Source organism: Sphaeramia orbicularis, chromosome 11 (genome assembly GCF_902148855.1).
Source record: "Sphaeramia orbicularis chromosome 11, fSphaOr1.1, whole genome shotgun sequence".
Classification (NCBI taxonomy): Eukaryota; Metazoa; Chordata; class Actinopteri; order Kurtiformes; family Apogonidae; genus Sphaeramia; species Sphaeramia orbicularis.
The window spans coordinates 30,838,598-30,865,455 of record NC_043967.1 but is presented as its reverse complement, the minus strand read 5'-3'; the positions used below and the strand labels follow the sequence as shown (position 1 = coordinate 30,865,455).

General features: G+C 36.3%; 1 protein-coding gene and 1 non-coding gene across 2 annotated transcripts in view; both read right to left on the bottom strand.

Annotated features, from left to right (window-relative positions):
* col9a1c (collagen, type IX, alpha 1c) overlaps positions 1–25,058 on the bottom strand; it is a 52,591-nt gene extending 27,533 nt beyond the window's left edge. The window contains exons 1-4 of the mRNA XM_030147333.1: positions 24,948–25,058; positions 14,758–14,843; positions 8,730–8,801; positions 5,505–5,634 (exon numbers count right to left, since the gene is read on the bottom strand). Coding sequence (XP_030003193.1) covers positions 5,505–5,634; positions 8,730–8,801; positions 14,758–14,843; positions 24,948–24,976 — 317 coding nt within the window. The 5' untranslated portion in view covers positions 24,977–25,058. The remainder of the gene's footprint in view (positions 1–5,504; positions 5,635–8,729; positions 8,802–14,757; positions 14,844–24,947) is intronic.
* trnap-ugg (transfer RNA proline (anticodon UGG)) lies at positions 3,497–3,568 on the bottom strand. Its single transcript has one exon. It is a non-coding gene; the product is annotated as a tRNA-Pro (tRNA).
* Positions 25,059–26,858: the final 1,800 nt, after the last annotated feature.

Genomic DNA, 26,858 nt, shown 5'->3' with positions numbered 1-26,858 from the left:
CAATTACGTAAAAAAAAATCTTGAATTAAGCAAAAAAAAAAAAAATCTTCAATTAAGCAAAAAAAAAAAAAAAATCTTCAATTAAGTAAAAAATAATCGTGAATTAAGCAAAAAAAAAAAAAAAAAAATCTTCAATTAAGTTAAAAAAAAAATATCTTGAATTAAGCAAAAAAAAAAATCTTCAATTAAGTAAAAAAAATCTTCAATTAAGCCAAAAAAATCTATAATTAACAACTTAAGTTTTTTTTTTCTTTGTTTTAGTGCAAAAAATAACATTAAATTATGAAAATATTTACAATTACAAACTATCCTGTAACACTAAAATATGAATAACCTGAACAAATATGAACAACCTGAAATGTCTAAAGAAAATTCCGCCCAATTTGAACTCTTTTCTTCCCATTCCTCAGTGTTTAGTGTCTTTGTTGATCTGATCATAATGCACATGTAGAAATGAGAAGTGGAGGAATAATATTGTTAAAATTGCACTAAATTTTCTTATGTTTTTTAATTTAAATTTCAGTTTTTTCAGGTTTTTTTTTTTTTTTTTGGAGCGTTTATAAAAGTAAGTATTTTCATAATTTAATGTTTTTTTTTACACTAAAACAAAGACAAAAATTTGGAGTTGTCATTATTTATGTATTATTACATTATTATTTTTACTGGTTCGGCCCACTTCAGATCAAATTTAGCTGAATAAGGTCCCTGAACTAAAATGAGTTTGACACCCCTGGTCTAGACTATTTCTTATCCTAGAATTTGTGTCCCAGTGTGTACCATTTAAAGATATTCACACCAAATCAAGCTGAAGACAAAAACTTAAAGGTCAAATAGTCACAGAGCATGTAAATCATAAAAATGAGGACAAACGGAAATGGGGAAATGTTGGTATGAGATGCATTTTTGGTTCACAAACTGAAATTATATGAGTATGTGTGACGGTGGCAACAATTTATCCTGCTGACTGGTTTGGGTGTTGAAATACATTTGCTTTTATGAAGCTCAAATTCTCTCGCCAGGATAAAATTAACATCAGAGTATTCAAAAAAAAAAACAGCACTTAGCAAAACTAGGAGAAATAACTTAGAAGCTTCCCAACTGCTGATTTAATTGCAGTTTTATATTATAATATGCCATGTATTATGCGCTCAAAGGGGTAAAGATATGCTATTTTATCACAGATGAGATGTTGTGAAAGCACCAACAGCCGTGCATATATCACTGCTTCAATTAGAACATGCAGACCTGGTTAGTATCCCCAGTCTGGTGCTTTTTTTCTGTTTTTAATAAGCCAGATTCTCAGTGGGTGGTGCATTCATAGATGGGCGCTGTAGCCGGACTTTTACCGTCTTGTAAACGATCAAGGTGAGGCAATAAAAAAGAGGTTTCCTGTAACCCAATAAAACAAATGAAGACCATTGTGCTGCTTTGTGCCCTGAGGTGAGAAAGTCTAAAGTATGTGCTGCCTTTGCCCTGCAGAGGAAAAGAGGGAGCTCAGCCACATCTCGCTGGCAGGGACGGACTTCAAAGCATAGTCTGTGCCACTGGACTCGATGGGGGGAAATAAACATGTATTTACATTCACAGTGACAGGCCCGAGTGGTGTACGTCCAGGGTGCCAGCGAGTTACATAACAGCTTGTGTGAAAGCTTGCCTGCAGAAAAAAGATTAGCCAAAACAGACGGGAGCGGGCACGCTGGGAAACACCAGGGGATGTCTTTGGTTATGTAAAGTGGTTGAGCTATCAACCTGCACACTCTGTCCTACATCTACTACCACAAAAATAACATCTTAAACAGCAAGACAAGCACAAAACTAAGCCAAACCCTGCGTCTGTTTTGCGTGGCTCCTACGCAAAACTGACTAAAGACATCAGCTGGTACTGACAAAGTAAGCTAATAATAAACAGTCAAATCTGTTCAGTGATTTATATCCATTTACACCATCCAACATTATTTCTTTCATGTCACATTCTTTTTTTTTTTTTTTTTTTTTTTTTTTACCATGTGGTTTGGTTATGAAATGGTAAACATACAGTGGCGGAAAATGTTTTTGGACACCCCATACATTTGTGATATAATACATTAAGAATCATTCTTAACCCATAAAGACCCAGTGCTACTCTTGTGGCAGTTCCAAAATATTTTTTTTCTCTATATTTCGCTTTTCGTAAGTGATTTATCGCCATTCATTATGACATTATCCTCTGTATTTTGGTTTTTTTTTTTGTGAACATCAGGTATTTTCCTATATGCCATTTACTGATCGTGTAAATATTCGTAAAAGCTCAGATTAAAGTTGGTGGTTATTATTTCAAAACAGAGAAAACTGACTATTTCAGCAAATCAGTTTTTGTTTTTTTGTTTTTTGTTCAGCACCAACAGGCAGCCAGACTACCATTCTGCTGTTAGGATGCTGGACAAGACAAGTTAAAATAAATAAATAAAGCAAATCTATTATTAATTGAACATAAACCAAGTGTGTCCCTCCACTGTCATTGATCCAACTCCATGGGTTTTACTGGTGAATCATGTTGTAGAAGATGACAGCGTTTCCACAGTAACTACAGAGCGTCTGCACGTCCAAATGGATCATATCTGATGAGCATGAAAAGATGACAAACTGTATTTTACACCAGTTATTTACATGTATTGATAGGATTAGTGGATCAGCAGCTATTAAACATTTTAGATCAGTAAGTGGTTTTGGCTGTCAGTGGCTGTTTGGGTCTTTATGGGTTAAGCCATTGAACTCTGCCAAGTATTGTTCCATTCTCAAACACACATACTCCCTTGTGCACATGCTCAGTTCCATAGTAGACAAAACTGGATGTTCCAGAAAAATAATGAAACACATTCAGGACATGACATGTTCAACCTATTAAGAATTCCGTTATATTTACTTGTTAATGATAAACAAAAAAGCCTAAATAATAATAAATGAATAAATCAAAATTGCAGTTGTTTGCTTGAGCCACACCTTTTAAAGCAACACAAACAAACAAAATTTTAAAATTTTAAGGCCATCCAAATACTGTTTTTTTCCACCACTGTGCTCCAGTCTAAAATTACCAAATTACTGTCTATTAATTATATGAAACAAAAAAACTTTATCAGTGTTTGACATTTGTGCTTAAAGGTACAGTATGTAATTTATGCTCCTAGGGGTCTGTTAACTAAAGCAAACAACATAGCAGTAGAGGACACAGTGAAGTAGCATGGCATCATGGGAGTTGCTGTTTTCACCAGATATTTAAATCACATTTACATAAATGTTAATATGTCATTTATTTAGGGTATGTTTTATGATGAAAGTTAAACTGGAGTTTTGTTGCAAACATTTGACTTCATAAAGTGCAACTTCCACCTTTGTTTTAAGATATTTTAACACTGCCTTAAGGGTGAAATATTGCATGTCATATCCTTATCCCTTGTTTAAGCACATAATAGCTTAGTATCAGCAACCTGACCACACCTTAAGGAAGGCTTCCCGTGCAGGGCTCGTCCGGGATTTGAACCCGGGACCTCTCACACCCAAAGCGAGAATCATACCCCTAGACCAACGAGCCACTTAAAAAAAAACCTACATGTCTGTCAAAGAAGCGATTTCTGTACTTAAGTTCTGCCTTCTTTATTACCTCCGCCAAGGAGGTTATGTTTTTGCCAGGGTTTGTTTGTTTGTTTGTCTGTCTGTCTGTTTGTTTGTCTGTCCGTTAGTGTGCAACATAACTCAAAAAGTTATGGACAGATTTGAATGAAATTTTCAGGGTTTGTTGGAAATGGGACAAGGAAGAAATGATTAAATTTTGGTGGTGATCGGGGGTGGGGGGGCCCACGGGAGGGCCCATTTCCAACAAACCCTGAAAATTTCATCAAAATCTGTCCATAACTTTTTGAGTTATGTTGCACACTAACGGACAGACAAACAAACAGACAGACAGACAGACAAACAAACAAACAAACCCTGGCAAAAACATAACCTCCTTGGCATGGGGGGGCCCACAGGGGGGGCCACTGATCAGCCTTGGCGGAGGTCTGCGCTCTCCGAGTGCTTCTAGTTTTTAATGCACTGAACATTAACCGATGCCATAAGACCGGGGGTTCAGCTTTACTGCACCTGTAAATACACCTGTACATCAGTGCATCAGGGTTAGGGATGGGAATCGAAAACTGGTTCTTTTTGAGAACCGAATCCCAGTAGTTCGATTCCTTGGAATCGTTTGCCTGCCTGCTTAACGATTTTGCTCATCGATTCCGCCTTCATTGCGCCTGCGCGGTGACATCACGCGTATGCTGCATTGTTGTGGTCAGAACGTAGCTAACATGGTGTTGAGGTAGAAACCCTCTAAAAAGATGACACCAGGTCCACTTACAACGCTTGCAAAGCTTCCATGTCTTAAAAGGGTGGGTCCAATATGTTCAAACATTTGTCCACAGCATGTGAATCCTTTACAGGAATGTTACATATATGATACGCTACTTAGCGATGCTTGTGAATGTAGCAGCAGAGTGAACACCAAACCATCATCCGGGCCCAAGTTCCGGTGTGGGCAACAAATATCGTACCTCCTCAAATACAAGTTTCTGAAGGTAGGGGAAAGGAAATGAGGTGCACAACAACAGGAAACGAGCAGAGTCGAACCGGTTCCACGTAGTAGAAATGCGGCAATAGAGGAATTAGTAATGCATCTTTCACTTTCACAGTACGCCCCCCCCCCCCCCCCCCAAACCAGGCCCGGCATCATCTGTTATTATTATTTGTACATACTGTATATGTTATATTTTATATTTTCTGTGTAGAGGTGGAAATATAAAAGACAGTTAATGCAAACACACCTGTTTGTACTCTTTAATTTCCTCACCCAATGAGAATCGATAAGAGAATCAATAAGGAATCGGATCGATAAGCAAAATCAATAATGGAATTGGAATTGTTGAATTTTTATCGATTCTAATCCCTAATCAGGGTAAACTCAAACCACTTGCATTTAGCAAAATCAATGGCTAATGAAAGCTGTTACAAAACAGCGTCAAATTGTTTTCCAAACTGTATACTATTAAATACATTTCTGTTTCCGCCTTGAAGTGGAGGTAATGAATGGAAAGAGGTTGGTGGGGTGGGGGCTCACAAGGGCCCACATCCCATTCTTGCCCCAGGACATGAAACATGTTGATGCAGCCATGTTACTTTTGTAAAATTTTAGTTACAAACCATGATAAAACTCTACAGGATGCACACTGCTAATAAATACAATGATATATGTCTTTCTCTTCGATTACCAAAATATGATGGTTGAAGGACGCTCAGTCACAAACACAAAAATACCTTCACGCCGCCTTTGTTTCTACAGAGATCTGAAATAGGCTCAGACATGTTTTTCTTCAACAATTATACGCTGCCCTACATGCAGTAACATCTGTGTCGGACCTGTAATAATACAACACCTGCATCAGCTGCTCTCCGACCATCGTGTGTGTCTGTATCTGTGTATTTTCTGTACTTACATGGTTGGAATTTGGAAGTTGGCCTCTCGGTCGAGGCGGTACGCCACCTGGAGGGGGGTGGAGCCGTCCACTTTACGCACACCTTTCAGAGGGATCACATCCAGCTGGAACTGGGTGATCAGATCAAAACCTACACAGGGCACATGTGTTATTAATTTAATAGGTGGACATAATCTGATGTACGATACAGTTTGAGAGTATAACTGGTTCTTGTTATAAAATAGTGTAAATAGCAGCTGATGTGGCAGCGGTGGAATGTATTTTTACCTAAGGATAGTATCCTACTGAACCCATAAAGACCCAGTGCTACATTTATGTCAGTTCCCAAATGAATTTTTCTCTGGATCTAACCTTTTTTAAGTGATTCATCACCATTTATTATAATATCATCATCTGTATTTTGGGTTGTTTTCAGTGACAATCATGTATGTTCCTAATTAATTCACTGATCATGTAGAAGTTCATAAAAGCTCAGATTAAAGGTGATGGTTATTATATTAAAAAAAAAATGGAGGAAACTTGAGAAGAAGTGTTTTTGTTTTTTCAGTCAAATATATCAGTAACTGAACATAAAACAAGTGTGTCCATCCACTGTTACTGATCCAACTCCATGGGTGTTACTGGTGAATCAATGTTGTAGAAGATGCCGGTGTTTCCATGTTCATTACGGAGCCTCTGAACGTCCAAATGGGTCATATCTGATGACCATGAAAAGATGACAAACTGTATTTTACAATTATTTACACATGTTGATAGGATTAGTGGATCAACAGGTATTAAACAGTTTAAATCAGTAGATGGTTCTGGACACCAGTGAATGTTTGGGTCTTTATGGGTTAAATACAAATTTAGAAAGCATGTCCTTTCCTGAAATATTTCCATTTCATTCAGGGGAATATATATTTCCATTGATGCATTTCGTGTAGGATTCTGTTGGGTTTCTGTAAATTTGGCTTAGAGTCTAGTTTTGACCAACTCTATATATAAAGTGTCATGAGATAACTTTTTTGTGATCTGGCGCTATATAAATAAAATTTGATTGACTGAGTGATTTGATTGGTTTTCCCCTGTAAGTCGCTTTGGAAAAAGTGTCTGCCAAATGCATAAACATAAACATAAACATAAACACTTACTACCAATACTACCAATAACCTGGGAGGACCCCAGGAAGAGTAGCTGATGTACTGCATCAGCTAATGGGGATCCTAATAAATAAATAAATAAATAAATAACTTTTGTTGTGAAAGATTACATAATAATATAATATTATGATATTCTATTTTCTCAGTTCACAATTTCCTTTTTAATTACCTCCGCCAAGGAGGTTATGTTTTTGTCAGGGTTTGTTTGTCTGTTTGTTTGTTTGTCCGTTAGTGTGCAACATAACTCAAAAAGTTATGGACAGATTTGGATGAAATTTTCAGGGTTTGTTGGAAATGGGATAAGGAAGAAATGATTCAATTTTGGTGGTGATCGGGGGGGGGGGGGGGGCACTGATCAGCCTTGGCGGAGGTCTGCGCTCTCCGAGTGCTTCTAGTTACAACTTGTAATACACCAGTCCTCACAGCAGCATTTCCCAATAATTACAATGCATGTTACTGTGTTTTTAGTTTTTTTTTCTCTGTTTTTGCAAAGAAATTGCAGAAATAATTGAAAGTCAGAAAACATTGGCTGAATTATTCTGAATTATTCAGTAAAGCCGACAGGCAGCTTTCAGATAAGGCACAAAACAGTTTAGCCTTGCTTTCGAGTAGGACAGTCTGTTACTTTTTCATTTCTTCAGCATTTTTTCTTTGCAAATATGACACATTTACATGTCACAAGTCTATATCTTCACACCCAGACCTGAGGGGGTGACTTAAGTACTGCATATGTATATTTCTCACTGTAAATTCACAAGTGATTGGTAAGATTTTGGGATTTTCCTTCATCAGATACACAAAATTGCAAATCCTCAGAGATTTGGTTGACAGGGTGTTTGCTCTTCATCCAAATAAAAATTCCAGACATTTTCCCCAAGACCTTGAGTTTATGTACTTTTATGCTTGTGTGCCTACTTTTTTGGTTGAAATTGTACCTGTTATGTGTTGTAGAAAAGTTCATTTTAATGAATGTATGAATGAATAAATGCATAATTCAAAGTAAATTATGTTTTCAAAACATATGAAATGGATATGTGCATGGATAAGTGGATAAGTGCATGGATATCACATAAGCAAGTTTCACTAGAATCATTCCAGTACCGACTGGTTAGTGAAATCATAAATAGTTTTTTATGTTTTCCTCGTGTATCTCTTATCGTACAAGATTCTGTGCCTTTGTACATACTCTAAAATTCAACTATGAAGGAAACTTCTTTCCATACTTTATTAAGACTTTCGCACAAAATTCCATGCTTTTTAAGATTTTCAAGCTGGGGTGCCAGTTGGGGGGGTAAACATGACAAATTCATAGGGCCCAGCATTTGTGGGGTGCCAGTAGAGCGGAGGAGGGGGTCAAGTGGATACAGGCTAGAAGGTGTGAAAATTTTGTGTAAGATCCGCTGTATAAGTATAAAAGATTACTTACATACGTATAAGTATATGTATGGAACCCCCCCACCCAGATCGACAAGATACTGAATTTTATGAAAGGTCCCACAATGTTTAGCTTTAATGGGCCCCACAATTGGTAGCAGCGCCCCTGCTTTCCAGACACCTTGGCTGAATTTCTGCTAACTGCTGCAAGTGCCACATCCAGGAGGAAGTAAACAAAAAGCTTCTTTCATCGGCACAAACTGTTGTCAACTGGATGTTATTGTGGCTGAGGAAGGAACATTTTTGGCAGCTTAGTCAAGGCAGAGCCCACCTGATGTCAGCTACTTTAATGAAACAGGCATCGCTTCATGAAACCACAAGGCTCAATGTGCGTGGATGTGGTGAAGGAGTGAAGTGCTTCATACAGGGCAGCGGTGAGCAATTACAATCTTGCTGAGTTTTGAAGTGTTCCAACTAAAATTTTGTAAGGCTCAAGTGGAACATTTTATTTGGCTCATTGGAAATCTAAGAGTGTCTTGAGGCATCGGGCAGCCCACCCTGTTCAACTAATTAAACGTACCACCTTCCTTTGGATAGTCTATTTTCTCTCTGAGGGATTTTCATGACTTAGGTTTGTGGTTTTGATGACTGACTGCTTCGGCTGCTGCTTTCACTCGTCTTTGAACACAACGACTGAAGAGTGTTTCACCTGGAAGGTCGTCTTGTCCGCTTCTCATCGGTGGGCAGACGGTATCTCCATCCAATCGGTTGAGGTCTAGTTCTGATAAGACAAAAATAAATTAAAAAATCAAAACACTAATCTTTTTAGGCTTGTCTCAGTTTGATGGGTCACTTTACTCCAGCCTGAATATTCCAGGAGACAGATTCAAGGGAAACACAAGGTCTTTAATGACGGAGTGCATTAACGTCACAATGTGCCGCAGTGAATTTTTGATGCGCTAAAACATTCACATATTCACACATACTTATTGCAAAGTGCAAACACTGAGATTTATAATGCAGACAGCTCAGACACCCCTATTGATCTGAATATGTCAACAGTGATGGAAACATAATGTTGATTAATCCACAGTCTGGAGCTGCATGACTTTAAGCCAAAGCCATAAGTCATCTGAAATATTTCAGAAGGTCAATACGGCAGCTGATCCGCTTACTGTCTTATTTATGTTTGTGTGATTTATAAAGATGGAAGACTTGTTTGGAGAAAAAATATAACCGACAGAACATTCAACTATTATATTTTCGCTTTTACCATTAGTATTCCTCAGCATAATCTTTAATTTGAGAGTTGTGGTTGGGTGTCTTTTGACTTGTGATGTTACAAAACAATGTCTGCTAAAGTTTTCATTGTAATTATGCCTTAAAGACCTAGAACTGTTGCGGTGACTTACAAATGTTTAATCTTAAGTGATTTATAACCGTGTATGATAATATCTTCATCTACATTTTAAAATTTTCAGTAAAAATCAGGTGTGTTCCTACATTTAATTCACTAATCATGAAGATGTCCATAAAGGCTCAAAGTACATTTAAAGGTTTTAATATCAAAACAAAGAAAACTGAAGTAAAAGTGACTTTCAGCAAAATATATAATTAGCTGAATGCAAAATAAATAAATAAATGAATGAATGAATAAATAAAGCACTCATTTGTCAAACTCTACTGGTTTTAATGATGAATCAGTGTTCCAGAAAATAACAGTGTTTCCACGATCACTATGAAGCCTCTTAACATCCAAAAAATACATATCTGATGTTGCTATAAAGCTGAGCAACTGCATTTTACTAGAATTACTGAAATCTACTACTGGGACTAAGGTTTGTAAAGTTATTAACAGGCTTTTGATTGTTTTAGGGTCTTTGTTGGATAAGTGCCTTTCTACATCAGAGAGGTCAAACCAAGGTTAATGTCTTTTTATTTTATTTTTTTTAAATATGTCCTTTTGTTCCAATTAGATTTACCTAAATGGGCTTCGTCTCCCAGTAAAATGATTGGTTTATAGACGTGTCTGATGCCAATGTATTTAATAGTTAGCAAATTGTTGCCTTTTTCGTTTGAGTGACTCGTTCTGGAGCAAAAGAAAATTCTTTGCTGACAGTTAAGCAAAGTTAGTAGCTTGAAATTTTATATTTTTATTAAAATATAGGTCCCATTCTCCTTCTTTTGGTTGTTTTCCTTCTTTTGTGTGAGCCCAAAAATCTACATGAATCACCCAAAAAAAACAAAAATATGGTTCAAAGTGACCCATAGGACATCTAGTTTGGATAAACTTCCGAAAGTCCAGACTAAGCAAGTTAGACATGATTTTTTTTTTTTTCTTTTTTAATTATTATTTTATTTAATCTTTATTGAACCGGGAAAAAAGATCCCATTGAGATTAAGAAAGTCTTTTTCAAGGGAGTCCTGACCAAGAGGCAGCATGAAATACAACCCACAGTTACAACATTTAAACTATGAAAAACAAGTGCAAGTCACTGAGTTAGTCTCTAGCATTTTGAGTTTGGATTTAACCCTTTCATGCATAGTGGTCACTACAGTGGACAGCTATTCTACAGCTGTTCTCTTGTATATTCATGGATTTTGTTGTTCTTTTCGTTGTTTTTTTGTTTTGTTTTGTTTGTTTGTTTTTTTACACATATCTTTATTAAAGTTTGAAGACACTACATATCTTTTCTGACATGAACTGGTAACATTATGTAGATCTCTCCTGATCATAAACCCCCAGAATCACAAGCCGTCCCCATAGTTTTCACACAATTTATCAGTAAATACATGTTTCTGTGCATCAAAAGTTAAACGTGTGGTGTCCAGCTGAGTGGACATTTTTGCAACTTCATGAAAAACAGGTTCATAAGAATTTTTTTTTTTTTCATTATTATTTTTTTAATGTATTTTTTAAATTTTTTAAATTATTTTTATTTTATTTATTTATTTATTTTTATTTTTCAGAAGAAATTTTTCAGTCGCATTGTTTTTTTCATGCCTAAAGAGGAATAAAAACACTCAGGAAAAAATTTTGATTAAGGTTCTCATAATTTGCGCATGAAAGGGTTGAAAACATTCAAGTAGATCAATTCCGTCAGTTTCCAGTCTTTTAGCAACATATTCCATGTGCAAGTAGCAGAGTAGAAAAATGTCCTTTGGTCCAATTCTGAAAGGTCAATGAGTGAAGCAGATCAGTATATGATCAGATCTGTGGCTGCAAGTCTGAAGACTGGATCAAACAGCCATTAAACTGATGTATGTATTACTTTAGTGGGGAGATATAATAATAGACTGACTTTTTCCCTTTTGGCTGAACTGTGGTTAGTGTCCACTTTCTGAGTTGTTCTACAGCACAGGTGTCAAACATGCGGCCCGGGGGCCAAAACCGGCCCGCCAAAGGTTCCAATCCGGCCCCTGGGATTAATTTGCAAAGTGCAAGTTAGGGCATCAAACTCAAAAATAACATCATAATAACCTATAAATAATGACAACACCATTTTTTTTCTCTTTGATTTAGTGCGATAAACATTAAATTATGAAAATGTTTACATTAGCAATAACATGTGAATAACTTGAACAAAATGACGAAATGAAGAAAATTAAGCGCAATTTTAACAATTTTCTGCCTGTTACTAAATGTTTTGTGCATATGTATTAATGATAAATCGCAGCATAATATTGATAAAATTGTACTTATATTTCTTAACAAATTCTGTTTTTTTCAGATTATTCACATCCTTTTTGTTTGGATAGTTTGTAAATGTAAATATTGGCATAATTGAACATTATTTTTTGCACTAAAACGATTTGTAGTTGTCAGTATTTATTGGTTATCATGCTATTATTTTACTGGTCCAGCCCATTTCAGATTAAATTGGGAAGAAAATGAGTTTGACACCCCTGTTCTGCAGAAAATAAGGCAAAGAAAAGGTAAATTCTAAGCTTTGCCAGAAGAGGTCGCTACCCTTGACTTGCTTGACTTGGTCCTGAAGGGGAAAAGCCTCCTAAAAAACTCCATTAAACAAGGTCAGTGACGGTGCCGGAGGGGCTCCCCAGTCAGTAACCTGAGTCAGCTCATTTACACCGAGCTGCTAGAACACAGCACATCTGGAAGCCGTTCCCCGAACCCACATAACTGCTGAGAAATGAGATAAAGTGGTGAGACGGTATTTATAATCCCATATTTACTACCACTAAACACTTATCTGACTGTGCATGTGGGCCTCAAGTTGTTAAAGTTACTGCCTGCCGCGGCATTACGCTCAGAAAGCAAGTCATTAGTGCAACGAGCGAGAGATGAACCGCAATTAAGGCGTCACATGCAGTAGCACATGTTCAGGAAGCAGCGCACCTTTTCTACCTGGCAGCCACGGCGTGTTCATGTCGGACTCATTGCGTCCCCAGACAAGTGCAGAGAACGGCCTTGTTGTTGTGATTATCGGGGGGGACATTTAATCTGATTTAATCCTACGACACAAACCAGCACAGTGTGTCTGCTATGGTCACCTTTTGGTAATTGGATTTTCTTTTCACAAACAAAACAAAAGCTAGTGGTTAACTGATTGTTGTTTTAAAATAGAAAAATTGAATTTCAAGGCGTTTTTCTTTTTCAGCGTTAAAACAGATAAGCCGAGTCTTCCAGTTCGCACAAAATCTGGAGTTCGTAGACATTCGTGGAGGGAGTATGTCTACACTGTCCAGATTTTGTACAAGCCCATCGATCGTAAGAAAATTTGTGACCTAGGCATTAGCGCTCTTTTTTTTTAAAATGATAACATCTGGTCTCAGAAGATAAAAAAACAGGTGTTTTTGGTCTATTTTTCCATTTCTGTCAGGTAGTAACTTTCTTTTTTGTTATTACGCTGCCAAAATCAAAATCTTACCAAGTGTATTTTTTTCATTTCTAGTCAAAATATCCCATCACACTTAAAATAAGACAGAATCACCTAAAGAGTAACTTTTCAGTGAGATATAAGAACTTAGTTTTAGACAATAGATCTTGAAAATCTTATTTCAAGAAATCTTACCAAGATAATTTTCACTTGTTTCATTGGCAGATTTTTTTTTTTTTTGCTTGAATTAAGCAAAAAAAAAAAAAAATTAAGCAAAAAAATCTGCCAATGGAATAAATGAAAATTATCTAAGATTTTCTAGATCTATTGTCTAAAACTAAGTTCTTATGTCTCACTTACAAGTTACTCTTTAGGTGATTCTGTTTTATTTTAAGTGTGATGAGATATTTTGACCAGAAATGAGAAAAATACACTTGGTAAGATTTAGATTTTTGCAGTGTAGAAAGAGATCACAAAAACCAATCCGTTTTTTTTTTTTTTTTTTTTTTTTTTTTTCCAATTTGGGTTATCCATCTTGAAATTCAATTGTAAATCGTCTATTTTTTTTTTTTTTTTTTTACTTAATTTTTTATTTAGTTTTGCTCGTACAAATGTACAAGATATTTTACACACATTTACATATCTAATCAAGCATCCCCATATGGCAAACATGAAATAAAAAGTATATCTGCAGTAGATATTGATTACAATTAATCACAAATGAAACATGAATGATAAAAAAACACACGTGTATACAACCACTTCTGAATTCTTATTGCATTAAAAGCTTAATCATGGGACTCCATCTCTTTCTAAACAGCTCTGCCTGAATTCTAAGTATATATTTAATTTGCTCCATCTGATAGATGTCCCTCACTTTCTCAGTCCAAATGTTACATGTGGGAGGTTCAGGTTTCAACCACTGGATAGTGATGCATTTAATGGCTGCCGTTAGTCAAATTCGCAAGAGGTATGTTTGGTTATTTCCCTCTAAACTTTCTGGGATTACACCTAAAATAGCAAACTTTAAATCTTTAGAAAATGTTTGGTTGAAAACTGTGTTCACAGCAGCAAATATATCATCCCAGAAAGGTCTGATCTGAGGACACGTCCAGAATATTTTTTTCATTTATTTATTTGTGTACACATGTAAATAGTTACAGTCCATAGAGTATAATAAACATTAAAAAAATTATAATAAAAAGGGTTATAAATATAAAAACAACACACATGCACACACCCTATCTTCAATAACATTTAATGAGTGTAGAATCAGCATAAAAGTCAGAGTTAACAATTGCAAAAATCACAACATTTCTAGAGTGACTTAAACGCAGCATAAAATTCAAAATTGCTTTCTGTAACATCTCGTAATAAGAGCGAACATTATTAAAACAGAACATACCACTAGCACTACAGCTACGATAAAAACCGTGTATAATACGGAATGCATTGTTAAAAGCAACTCTGACTGAGTGAGCAGTACAACGTTTACAATTAACCCATAAGTAACACAGATAAATATTCGAGCAAAGAGACATGAACAATTTATTCTTAACAGTAGTGGAACAAAAATATGTGGGTATGGTTCCCCAAGTGAGCCCCACAATTTTGCCGACAGGTGTAATTCTTCTATTTTAAAACAAAAATCAATAAACCACAAGATTTTCTTTTGCTTCAGAAAAGAAAATCCAGTGACCCAAACATACAGTGACCCTGCAATTTCTGGCTTTTGCTTTGTGAGTACTGATAACAAGAATGACCTGGCAATAGTCAACATGTGTGTGGGCTTCAACATTAACCAAGGCTCTTTGTCAGTGTTTACAGGACAAACACATTCACCATTATGACACGGTACAATGGTTTTGTGATGTGTACATTTCACTGTGGGTGACTTACGTCCAAGTACCGGAGCAAGGAGGAGGGACAGCAGGGCCAAGCAGACAGGTGAGTACACGGACATCAGGACATGCCATGGTTGTTTTCTGTGCAGGAATGGTAGAGAAAATCCACAGGTTTTATTCACTTTCTTTGGGTTTTCATCAATAAAACATGACAGTGATGACACAAACACAAAGCAGGTGACCTCTGCTGGTTCTCCAGTTTAGTCCAAAGAACATGTCCACTGTTCTAAGTGTTTGCTTTGTGGTTTAGATTAGAGCGAGACACTCATAGAATCTAATGGAGCACAGAGGTCATTTTAATATGTTTGGTAAATACTGTGCATATGCTCTATTGGAAACTGGATTAAGTTCTTTGGAGGTAAACCAGTGTCTTATACTGCACAGACTGTAAAGCCAACTGAGCCAAATCTGTTGTAAAATTTATCGGAATTTATAGGCAACCACAAAGGAAATATTCCCAGAAACGTAAGTATCAAAGTATTGTAGTTTGATGAAAAACTCCACATGAAATATACCTAGCTTATCGTGGTCCATTATCGGATCCAACACTAAGAAAAGCTGCGATTTTTAATGAAATTGTACAGTTTGTTTTTCCATCCTGAACTCAGAGGCTATAACTAATTTTGCGTCCAATGACAACAGTTCATTTTTATGGTCCGAACCCCTGACCTACATCTACCTAGTGGTTAAGCCCTGTTCAAACTGGTTTTAACATGCATTCCTAAATGTGCCTTGACTGATCACATTTTATGCAAACACACAAGCTATTTTACAGCCTAAAAATAGTGAACACAGTCATTTCAAGACTGGCTTTGTAATGTTTATTGTCATCTTTAATGCACTGAGTGGCTTCAAGGTCAATGTAATCAATGACCAGTCCATTCCTTTGTAGATTCTTTTGTATGATATACACTTTACTGATAATTAAATCCTCAAATACTTGAAATATTACAAATTATGTTAACTGTAGATCATATATTTGCCAACATAAAACATAGGTGGAGTATTGTTCTGGTGTTCAGGTAGAACTACACATATGAAGCTCTCATAATGAGTTTTTATCATTTTCAGAACACTTTAATAAGATGGAATTAGTGTAGTGAGCTGGACTAATGCTGCATTCCAAGCCATTTTTTGAGCCCGTAAGTCACGACTTCAAACCACGACTTGTGACTTTGTAGCGTTCCAGGCAAGTCAAACCAAACTGTCTGAGCACAAGGAATTGTGGGAGCTAGGACCGTACGTTAGGCTCATTTACAATCATTTCTATCGCCAAAGGTGTTTGTTCTTTGCTTATTTGAGGGAAACAGGAGGAAAAACGACGCATAAGGCAAGAGAAGCTGTTATACCTTTTATGCTATTTGTATATTTGGATACGTATTTGGTATTAATTTATTCTTGCACTCATTGGACTGAAAACTAGCTAACGCTAGAGTCGCTGCTGATTATGCAGAACATTTGCAGATAAATAATATCAGAGCAGTACCTTGTTTTAATAAACAATCAGCATAAACACTGCATCCATGGGGACCGCCATTGCTATGTGATGTCAGAACTCGGAGGTGGGAGTACATGGATCTAGTACGAGTTCACGGGTGGGAAGTCACAGGTTTGACTGACATTCCAGAGCATTTTCACCAGTAGAAAGTTGGAAAAATACGAGTTACAGGTGGACTGGAATGCAGTATTCTTCATTATGTTCCAGAATTTCTACATGGGCTAGCTAGCTTCTAGCAAGTAGAGCTGCATTAGCCATTTCTTTAAGAGTTTAATTTCACAGTTTTATGCTAAACAGTTTTATTTCCAGTAGTTAAATCTATATTTTTTTAGTCTGTTTGTCTGCATGCTAATGAAGAAGCTCAGTAAAACACCTAGAAAGTAAAACAAGTTAAGTAACTTTTCACTGGCACACATTAGCCTACTTTAGCTTCCTCTACACTAAATGATTAGTTTGTTGATTAGCCAACTAGCTAAGCTACCTGGCTAACTTTGTCACACCTGTCACTTTTTTTTACATTATTTTTAGTGAAGAAGAAAAAAAGGTATCCCACACACTGTCCATTCAACTTAAAGTTTTTGGCAAGTGTAATGGACAGTGTGGGGGATACCTGTTTTCTTCTTCACTCGTACCATGTTCCTACACACCTGTACCCTGAAGACTTTTTAGGTGTGCACCAGCCTCCGTACCCAAAAAAGGATTTTTAGCCAAATAAACTGTTGTTCCCAAACAATAACAAATCAACAGTTAACACAAACATGCTAACATAATCTGGAATGTACCAGATCTTCAATATAATAACGGTCTAGATCTGGGGTTTGTATTGTCTTTAAGCCTATATTCATGCATACATGTAAGTCAGGGTCTCAAACTCATTTTCCCTCAGGGGACACATTCAGTCCAATTTGATCTCCAGTGAGCCGGAGCAGTCAAATAATAACAGAATAACATATAAATAATCACAACTCCAAATTTTTGTCTTTGTTTTCGTGTAAAGAAAAAAAAAAACATTAAATTATGAAAATACTTACTTTTATAAACTATCTAAACAAAAAAGATGTGAATAACCTGAAAAAAATGAAATTTCTTTAGAAAAATAAGTGCAAATTTAACAATATTATGCCTCAACTTATCATTTGTACACGTGCATTATGGATCAGATCTACAAAGACACTAACATTTAGTAACAGGCAGGAAATTGTTAAAATTGTGCTTAATTTTCTTTAGACATTTCATGTTGTTCATATTTGTTCAGTTTATTCACATTTTATTGTTATAGGATAGTTTGTAAATGTAAATATTTTCTTAATTTCATGTTATTTTTTGCACTAAAACAAAGATGAAAATTTGAAGTTGTTAATTCAAGATTTTTTGCTTAATTCAAGATTTTTTTGCTAAATTTAAGATATTTTTTTTGCTTAGTTAAAGATTTTTTTTTTTTTTTTTACTTAATTCAAGATTTTTTGCTTAATTCAACATTTTTTCCTCAGTTCAAGCAAATTTTTTTTTTTTTTTTTTTGCTTAATTCAATTCACCACTGTGGAATTTTTGCACTTTGCTAATTCATCGCACAGGCCAGATTGGAACCCTTGGCGGGCCGCAATTGGCCCCCAGGCCACATGTTTGAGACCCCTGATGTAAGTAGTGCTGACAGTGGATGATACATAACAGTGTCAACTACCATACATGTTTTTCAAGCGATTTTGCGTTAAATTTGTCCACAAAGGAGTGCATTTTGTCCACACTTAGCTTGCACTATCCCACTGTTTAAGTTAGCATCCTTTAGCTTAAAGCCAACTTAATATACGTCCTTTTTTCTGTATCCACAGTCGTCTCAAATCTACCACAGATGAATAAAGTATCTGAGGTGGTGAGGACATAACCGGACTCTACCTCTGCTCATCTTGTGTGTGTGTGTGTGTGTGTGTGTGTGTGTGTGTGTGTGTGTGTGTGTGTGTGTGTGTGTGTGTGTGTGTAGGTGTGTGTGTGTGTGTGTTTGAGGAGTTTACATGCATGTGTGTTAGTGGATTGTCAGAGAAATGACTAATGGCCAAGTCAGCAAGGTCTTCTTGGAGGAGGTGTTAGTGCTCTAACATTATGCCCTTCAAGTTTAAGGAGCATTCTCAGAGCCCCTCAGGGACGCTCTGCCGTCACTGCCAATCCATCTGCATTAGACTGATGCAACTACAGGTTGAGGGAGGGAAGCTTCTGCTGCTAAAGCCTTCAATTTCAGCCTACATACTTGGTATTAAAGGAAAAGTCTGACATTTTCTTTGATTCTTTCTGCTGAAAGTTAGATAAGAAGATGAGTCCCAATCATGTGTTCAAGTAAAGACACAAATTAAAAATCACAGATGAAGCCAAGGACTAATCTAACATGATACGTACAGTTATAAAATGTGTCAGATTTGGGCCACTATTAGCTACTGTGTTTGTCGAAAGTTAAGCTCGGTGTCCACAAAGCAGCAGCAAATTTAACAAACATAACATTGATATCAGTCTTTTCTTCCAACCCCCATCAGCAACACAAACTGATAGTATGTACTTAAATGTAAAGAGTAGGGATGCACCGATACCACTTTTTTTCAGACCGAGTATGAGTACTTACATTTGAGTACTTGCTGATATCGAGTACCGATACGAGTACTTAATAATCCCATTCCAGTTCTTAGTTCCTTTTGTAAATGTGCTTTATTATCGTCATTAGTCTGACTGGAACAAAGTGCTGCTACTGACATTTAATGTGTTGGAATGAGCGTTTCTCAATTAATCCACCAGGGGGCGCCGCTCTGAATTAACCATAATGGACAAATACCACGAAGAAGAGTAAAATTTTTTGAGAAGAAGAAGAAAGTCAGTAATAACAAACATGGAGACGACAGAGGTAACACTAATGTGATACTAATATTGCAGAGTTTTCACTGGTAAGGTTTAACAGCTTAGCTTCAGCAGGAAGAGAAAAGAGAAATGACTGAGAAGTTTCATTTTCACTTCTGTTGGCGGCGGTCCGCACCGCTCCGTACTCCCGCTGGTATTCTCATTCTGTTTACACATCCGGCATCACCTGGAAAACAGATGGAATGTACGCAGAGGACGGACAGAACGCTGTGTCCGTATCTGTCTGTGTCTGTAACGTTACTTGCAGTCAGCGTTACTTTTTATCACCGTCATTTATTTTGAAAAACCTCCACACTCTTCACACTCCCCACACATTATTCCTCCACCGCGTACCTGCTGCACTGAACTGTGAATGTCACATGGCCGTAAGTGGTATCGGTGCATTTGTATCAGATATCTTTTACGAGTACGAGTACACACACTGAGTATCGGAGCCGATGCCCGATACTCGTATCAGTATCGGTGCATCCCAAGTAAAGAGCGTCCTGTAAGAGAGCTGACAAAGCAAATAACACCTCACTGCTTCTTAGGAATATTGGAAAGACTAGTTTAATATAGAAAAGAAAAACTAAATGTGAACTGTATTTTAATCAGGGTCACAGTCACCCATGCAATGCACTGCATTAAATATGTATTTTCCTATTACTTAATGTTGTCAGCAATGTCTAAATATTATTATCATATATTTAGTCGTTAGTAAATTTAGATCTTTTAAATCATTTTGTCTGTACTACTGGTATGCATTTAGGCTGAGCACTCACTTAAGTTCATATTTTATTATATATAATGTGTTAAAAACATTTCTATTATGCAACACATTCTGTATAAACTAACTCCTGCTTTGAGAAGTGTGACTTTGTTCAAGGTCAAACTGAGCTATTTTTACTCTCTTATTCTGTATCTGTGAAAGCTCAAATTATCTTTGAGTTTTCCCTTCTAACATTTAAGATGAAGATGCTAAACTTCATAAAACAGTTGGTGCTTCTGTCTTTTTTCGTATCATGCAAAGAAATCCACAGGGGTACGTTGTCACTGTTGGTAATGACAAAACGGCAGCTGAAGATTGATGGAATTCGACAGTGACGGCTGCAGTAGTGTCAGGTTTGGAGCCGAAGTCTTGTAAAAAATTTGACTGTTCTAGAGTTCCCTGTCAACCGTGGAAAAAAAAGCACATTTATTGTAAATACAGTGTGTGTTAGAAACCTGCTGAGATCCTTGGTGGAGTATACAAACACACATGTATGTCCACACAGATACTGATGTTAACGCTCAGTAATAACCAAGTTCACATCGTAGCATAAAAAATTCCCAAAATATATTTCCAGTACATTTCCTAAGCTTTGTAACACATCAGTCATGTCAATTAGGTAATGGCACGTCATGTACGGTAATTCCTGCCATTCATCAACATTTGATGGGATTCCCCTGCCACCCATGTAGTGATTTCCCTTATGTTCCCACCAAATGTGCCAACACTCCTGGCATGTCTTCCACTCTCTCATTGGTCTTAATTACCCAAAATGGATGTTGAAGTTCACTGTAGCAGAAAATAAATGGACAGAGGCTTTGAGGTGTCTTTACAAATGATGAGACTGTCGATTCCACATGGGTGCGTCTATGAAACTGGTCCCTAAAAACAGGACATAGGGGCTAAAAATTTAAACCAGATGTAGACTAATGTTATGAAGCAAGTTTGGAAACACTTTGGGTCTATTTTTAAAATAAATATCTACTGAGATAAAAGATAAAACACATTTTTATATTTTTTTAATATTATTTTTTATACAAAAATCTGCATGTAACTCAGTAAAAAGGACACGAAAATTGCATGCTACTATTTTTTTAGAATATGTCTTTATTCTCTCACAGATACATTTTGGGAATCGAACTAATTATTCAAGGCAGAGTGTTTCACAAAAAATAGCCACTGTTCCAAAATCACTCATGATTTATTTGTGTTTAAAAGGGCAGGTTCTGCATGTAACTCGAGTGGACACAAAGGGTTACACGCGAAACGTGGAATGAGGCTGCCGATTCATGAAAAACCTCCATGTCTGGATTAGAAAAACCACTAAGATCGACACATTTAACACAGTGTCTTTATTTATAGTGGTATATAAGACCATTTACAGCCATGTTTTCCAGAAATGCAAATGCACTGACACCTAGGTAGCTTTTCCTGTCCCAATTTTGGTCACAATATTTTATTAAAAATTCCTAAATTTTGGGATTGCTCAGAGAAAGAGTATAATGTTTTTGCATTTATCTGAGGTCATCATTAGGTACATCCTGAGGGGAAATATGTCTAAATATGTCTTTTATTATTGGGTCTAAAACACTGAAAAAATACCAGGTACAAAAATGAACCCAAGTTTCACAGAAGCCCCCTGATAAAAAACCAGAGTGGAAACATATCATAACCTTGCTATTTATCTTGAAAGACTTTTTCTTTCGGACTGAAATTGTTGACATGTCACGCGATAAAGGTTTATAGGCTACAAATATGCTTCTGCAGACCAGATTATGATTATGGTTCAATCTCCATCCTGGACAAATGGGGAGCTTCTGTAATCTGAGCTCAGATCCAGATCTTATTACATCCATAAGGCTGAGATTTATCATGAGTGAAAAGAGGAAATAAATAGGAGCTCCCATGTCTGACCTTTTAACTTGACCTTTTCAAGAAATGCTGAGGGTTAGGGCTACTTGCTTTATTTGCATTTGTATTCATTTATTTGTTACATGTTATTTCTAATTATATGAAACATTATATGGTTACCATGTGTTTTTCAAGTCCCATGTCATGCACACATGGAGTATTTTGAAAGGATATACATTAAATATGTTTTAGTATATCAGACATAGTAGTAAAATGCAGTATATTAGTACTTAAAGAAAACAGAATATTTAGAATGGGCATGAATAAATATGTTATATGTAGTATATAATGGAAATGAAATATTAAAATCTATAGACTATTATATCATTTAGATCAGGGGTGTCAAACATTCGGCCCGGGGGCCAAATGCAGCCCGCCAAAGGGTCCAGTTCAGCCCCTGGGATGTTTTTGCCAAGTGCAAAAATTCCACAGTCTTGAATTGAATTAAGCAAAAAAAAATTAAGCTTGAATTAAGGAAAAAAATCTTGAAATAAGCCAAAAAAAAATCTTCAATTAAGTAAAAAAAAAATCTTCAATTAAGCAAAAAAAAAAAATCTCAAATTTAGCAAAAAATCTTGAATTAAGCCAAAAAAAATCTTCATTTAAGTAAAAAAAAAATCTCCAATTAAGCCAAAAAAGTCTTCAATTAAGTAAAAAAAATCATGAATTAAACAAAAAAAACTTCAATTTAGTAAAAAAAATTTCAATTAAGCAAAAAAAATCTTCAATTAAGTTAAAAATAATCTTGAATTATGCCAAAAAAAAAATCTTCAATTAAGTAAAAAATTCTTGAATTAAGCCAAAAAAAAATCTAGAATTAACAACTTAATTTCTTTCTTTGTTTTAGTGCAAAAAATAACATTAAATTATGAAAATATTTACATTCACAAACTATCCTGTAACAATAAAATGTGAATAACCTGAACAAATATGAACAACCTGAAATGTCTAAAGAAAATTCAGCCCAATTTGAACTCTTTTCTGCTTGTTCCTCAGTGTTTAGTGTCTTTGTAGATCTGATCCATCATGCACATGTAGAAATGATAAGTTGAGAAATAATATTGTTAAAATTGCACTAAATTTTCTTACGTTTTTTAATTTAATTGAGTTATTTTAATGTGTTAGAGCCCAGGAATTATAGCTGTAGCTAATAGTGTCCCTAATAAACTAAATTAAACTAAATACACAGATCAAAATTTGCAGTAAAATAGGTTTAACCCTTTCACAGCCATCATTTTCATGACAATTTCACTTGGTTTTATGGTTATGACAAAAAAAAAAGTTAAATAGGCTACATGTCAGTTGTTAGATTTGACTTGAAAATGAACATCCAGAGTCAGTGTGTCCTTCATGGCCTAAGACTAATACTTAAATGTGTTTCCAGGTACCTGTAATGGGATGTTAACCTCTTAACATCAGATGTAGTATATAGAATGTCATGTGAGCCTGATGTAGGGAACAAAGATGTATGAGTCCTTTCAAATGGAGACAGATACATGCGATTTGAAGCTAAAGTTCACAGACAGTAGGGTGGTCCAAAACATTTTTTTTAAGATTCTCTGGATTAGAACCCTGCATTTGGTTCCATATCTGGCCAAATTACTTTGGTCCAAATTTTATGCAAATTAATTAATATTTAGAGGTTGCACAAGACACATGAAGATTGCTCTATATACTATAACATAACTAGCCAAATGAATAAGGCATATTAGAATAATGTGTAATTTTATTCTCAAAATCAAACTGCAACTCACATAAAAATGTTACTTAGAAAGTCCAGCAACCACTGTTGCTTTATTGAAATTACAAAAAATGTTCCTGTGTTCTTTGACAACTTGGAGCCAGTACTGTTTGTGATCTTCATTTTTTGTTCGGCTACAGTTGACGTCTTGAATAAGCTTCACCCCTCTTTCAACAGCTTTTCTGGAATGCACAATTTTATCAGCCTTCTGAAAGTCTGCATCATCAGCCCAGTCTTCTGGAGGAATTCTGAAGAATGTTTGTGGCAGATCCAAAGTTTCAAATAAATGCATGGTGCTGGTGGAGACAAAATCACTGATCTGCTTCCCTTCATAATCTGATGGATTAAGGGCATCCCAACGCTTTAGTGGAACCCAAAGAACCTTCATTTTCCATCATGTTGTGAACCATCAGCTGCTTCTGCTCTTGTGTCACACTGGAGTCACAGAATGCCAGCCTGTCCAACCTCTAAAACAGGAGTGTCAAACCCATTTTAGTTTAGGGACCACATTAAGACAAATTTGATCTGCAGTGGGCCCAACCAGTAAAATAAGAACATAATAATATACAGACAATGTCAACTCCAAACTTTTCTCCATGTTTTAGAATGAAAAAAGTAAACTTACATTATAAAAATGTTTACATCTACAAACTATCCTTTAAAACAATGTGAATAACAGAAACAAACTGAAATTTCTTAAGAAAAATAACTGCAATTTTAACAGTTTTATGCTTCAGTTTATCATTTACACATGTACATTATAACTTACAAATCAAAGCGGATCTACAAATACACAAAACATTTAATAACAGACAGAATATTGGTAAAATTGCATTTAAGACATCTCAGGTTCATATTTGTTCAGGTTATTCTTTTTTTATGAGAAATGATAGTTTGTTTTTGTATAAATACAGTAAAATTACATAAAAATGTTTACATTTACAAAGGGAAAATATTTGAGTTGGCATTATTTACAGGTTATTATAATCGTATTTTACTGGTCTGACCCACTTGAGATTGAATTGGTCTGAATGTGGAGCCTGAACTAAAATGATTCATATTTTCAGTGTAATTTTTGCATTTCACAAATTCATCTCACGGGCCGGATTTGGCCCCCGGGCTGCATGTTTGACACCCCTGCTCTAAAACATCTCCTTTTTCTTCCAAATTTTTTCCTAAATCATCTTTTGAATGCCAAAACCTAATGCAGGGTTCTAACTGAGGTTATCTGAGACTTTATTTTTTACCATGATTGTTGGCCCACCCGAATGGACAGGTCAAAATAAATGAACTCTGAGCCATTATTAGTGAAAACCTAGTCTGAAAATGTGTCACCAACTGGAGCTTGTAATGAGTAGCCATGACAGATATTCAACATGAGGCGTTTACCTGGTCAGATCAGCGCTGTGGAAGGCCATGTTTCACACCCCTCCGGACAGGCTTGGCGATGTGGTGCACAGGGATGAGACGCAGGAACAGAAGCAGCAGCAGATCTGAAATTCCCCCCTGAAGTCAGTCCTACCTGCGCATGTTGAGGACTGACTGAGGCCAGCGCTGCAGAGGATGCTCAAACATTTTCTGAGGCCACATAAAAGTTTGTTCAATGTGTTCCCATTGGCTGGAAGTTCCTCAGGAGGTGGTGACTGGGTTTTATTACCGACACTTAAAAAGATGCAAAAGTCAGTGGGCCTCTGTGTGTAACCCCCACCTCCACCTCCTTTACTTTTCTTTTACTGCACCCCCTAATGACATGTGCCGCCTGTATGTAATTCTCTTTATAATTATCATCAGGATAAGGAGGGTGCAGCCACTGAGTGATGAAATGTGGATTTCATAATCACGTGTACTCATCAGTGTGGCTGAAGAATGCCGGTTAGAGTGGATGTCTGTTGACGTGAACGTAGCCTTGTTATTAGTTGAACAGCCTCAGGCCCACATGCTGTTTATGTATCCTGCATGTTATGTAATTGCATTGCATTTAAGGTGTCTGATCAGCTAAATAAATTCTCTTTACCCTACTCTTGTGATTCGAGCAGCTTAATTGAACAGTGCGGTTAATTTCTTGCAGAAATACTCACATTAACCCCAATTAACCAAAAACTCTGAGGCATTTTTTTTAGTGTTTCACAAGATTTATTCCCAAATGGTTGCTCTTAGAGTACCCAAGCTTTGTGAAGTGACATGAACCACTTTGCCTGTGGGTACTGATCTCTCCAAAGCACAAAGCAAATGTCATACACTGTGTTTTAAAAGCATGGCTTTGTAACACCTGCTTTAAAGGAAAAGCAATTTGGATCTAAAAAAAAAAAAAAAGATAAGTACTGCTGTCCAGGAGCATAATAACCACTTTGACTTATTCATATTTTAACATGGGTGCATGTCACAACACAGAAGATATGTCTTCATTTAGCACAGGGGTGTCAAACTCATTTTAGTTCAGGGGCCATATACAGCCTAATATGATCTAAAGTGGGCCGGACCAGTAATAAAACTTAGAAATAATGTAAGCTCCAAAGTATTCTCTGTTATTGAGTAAAAAAAAAAGCTAGAAAAGCACTTGAAGAGCACAGACCTCCGCCAAGGCAGATCAGTGCCCCCCCACCCCCACCCCCGATCACCATCAAAATTTAATCATTTGTTCCTTGTGCCAGTATCAACATTTCCTGAAAATTTCATCCAAATCCATCCATGACTTTTTGAGTTATCTTGCACACAAACAGACAGACAGACAGACAGACAGACAAACCAACACTGAGAAAAACATAACCTTCTTGGTGGAGGTAACAAACAAATACTTGGTTCTGGATTTTTGGACCCCCCCCCTCCACCCTCCAGTGGTGACACCAAGGGGGGGGGGGGGGGGGGGGCATGGGGGTAAGTCACAACCTTTGCCCCCCCCCAAGATTTGGGCAAATCTTTGGGAAAATTTGGGCAACAAAGAAATATTAAAAATCCCTCAATGAAAGCGTACATAACACATTTTGATACACTTATAATACAACCAGGCAGACAGTCCCCCCCCCTTCCATGCACACATCTTTAGAGGGTTCTCTCAAAGGCCAGCTGGTCACTGTCCAAAGCCCCACTGGAGAAATATGTGAAAGTAGATTGTACCTATTAAAAAATCATAACAGAAAGTCTGAGTTGTTCATGCTGTAGTTTTTAACAAATACCTTGAATTAATTAAGTATTACCTGATTTTACCTAAAATTGCCCTCTATATAAAGTGTAACGGATAGGCTATACATTATCTATCTATCTATCTATCTATCTATCTATCTATCTATCTATCTATCTATC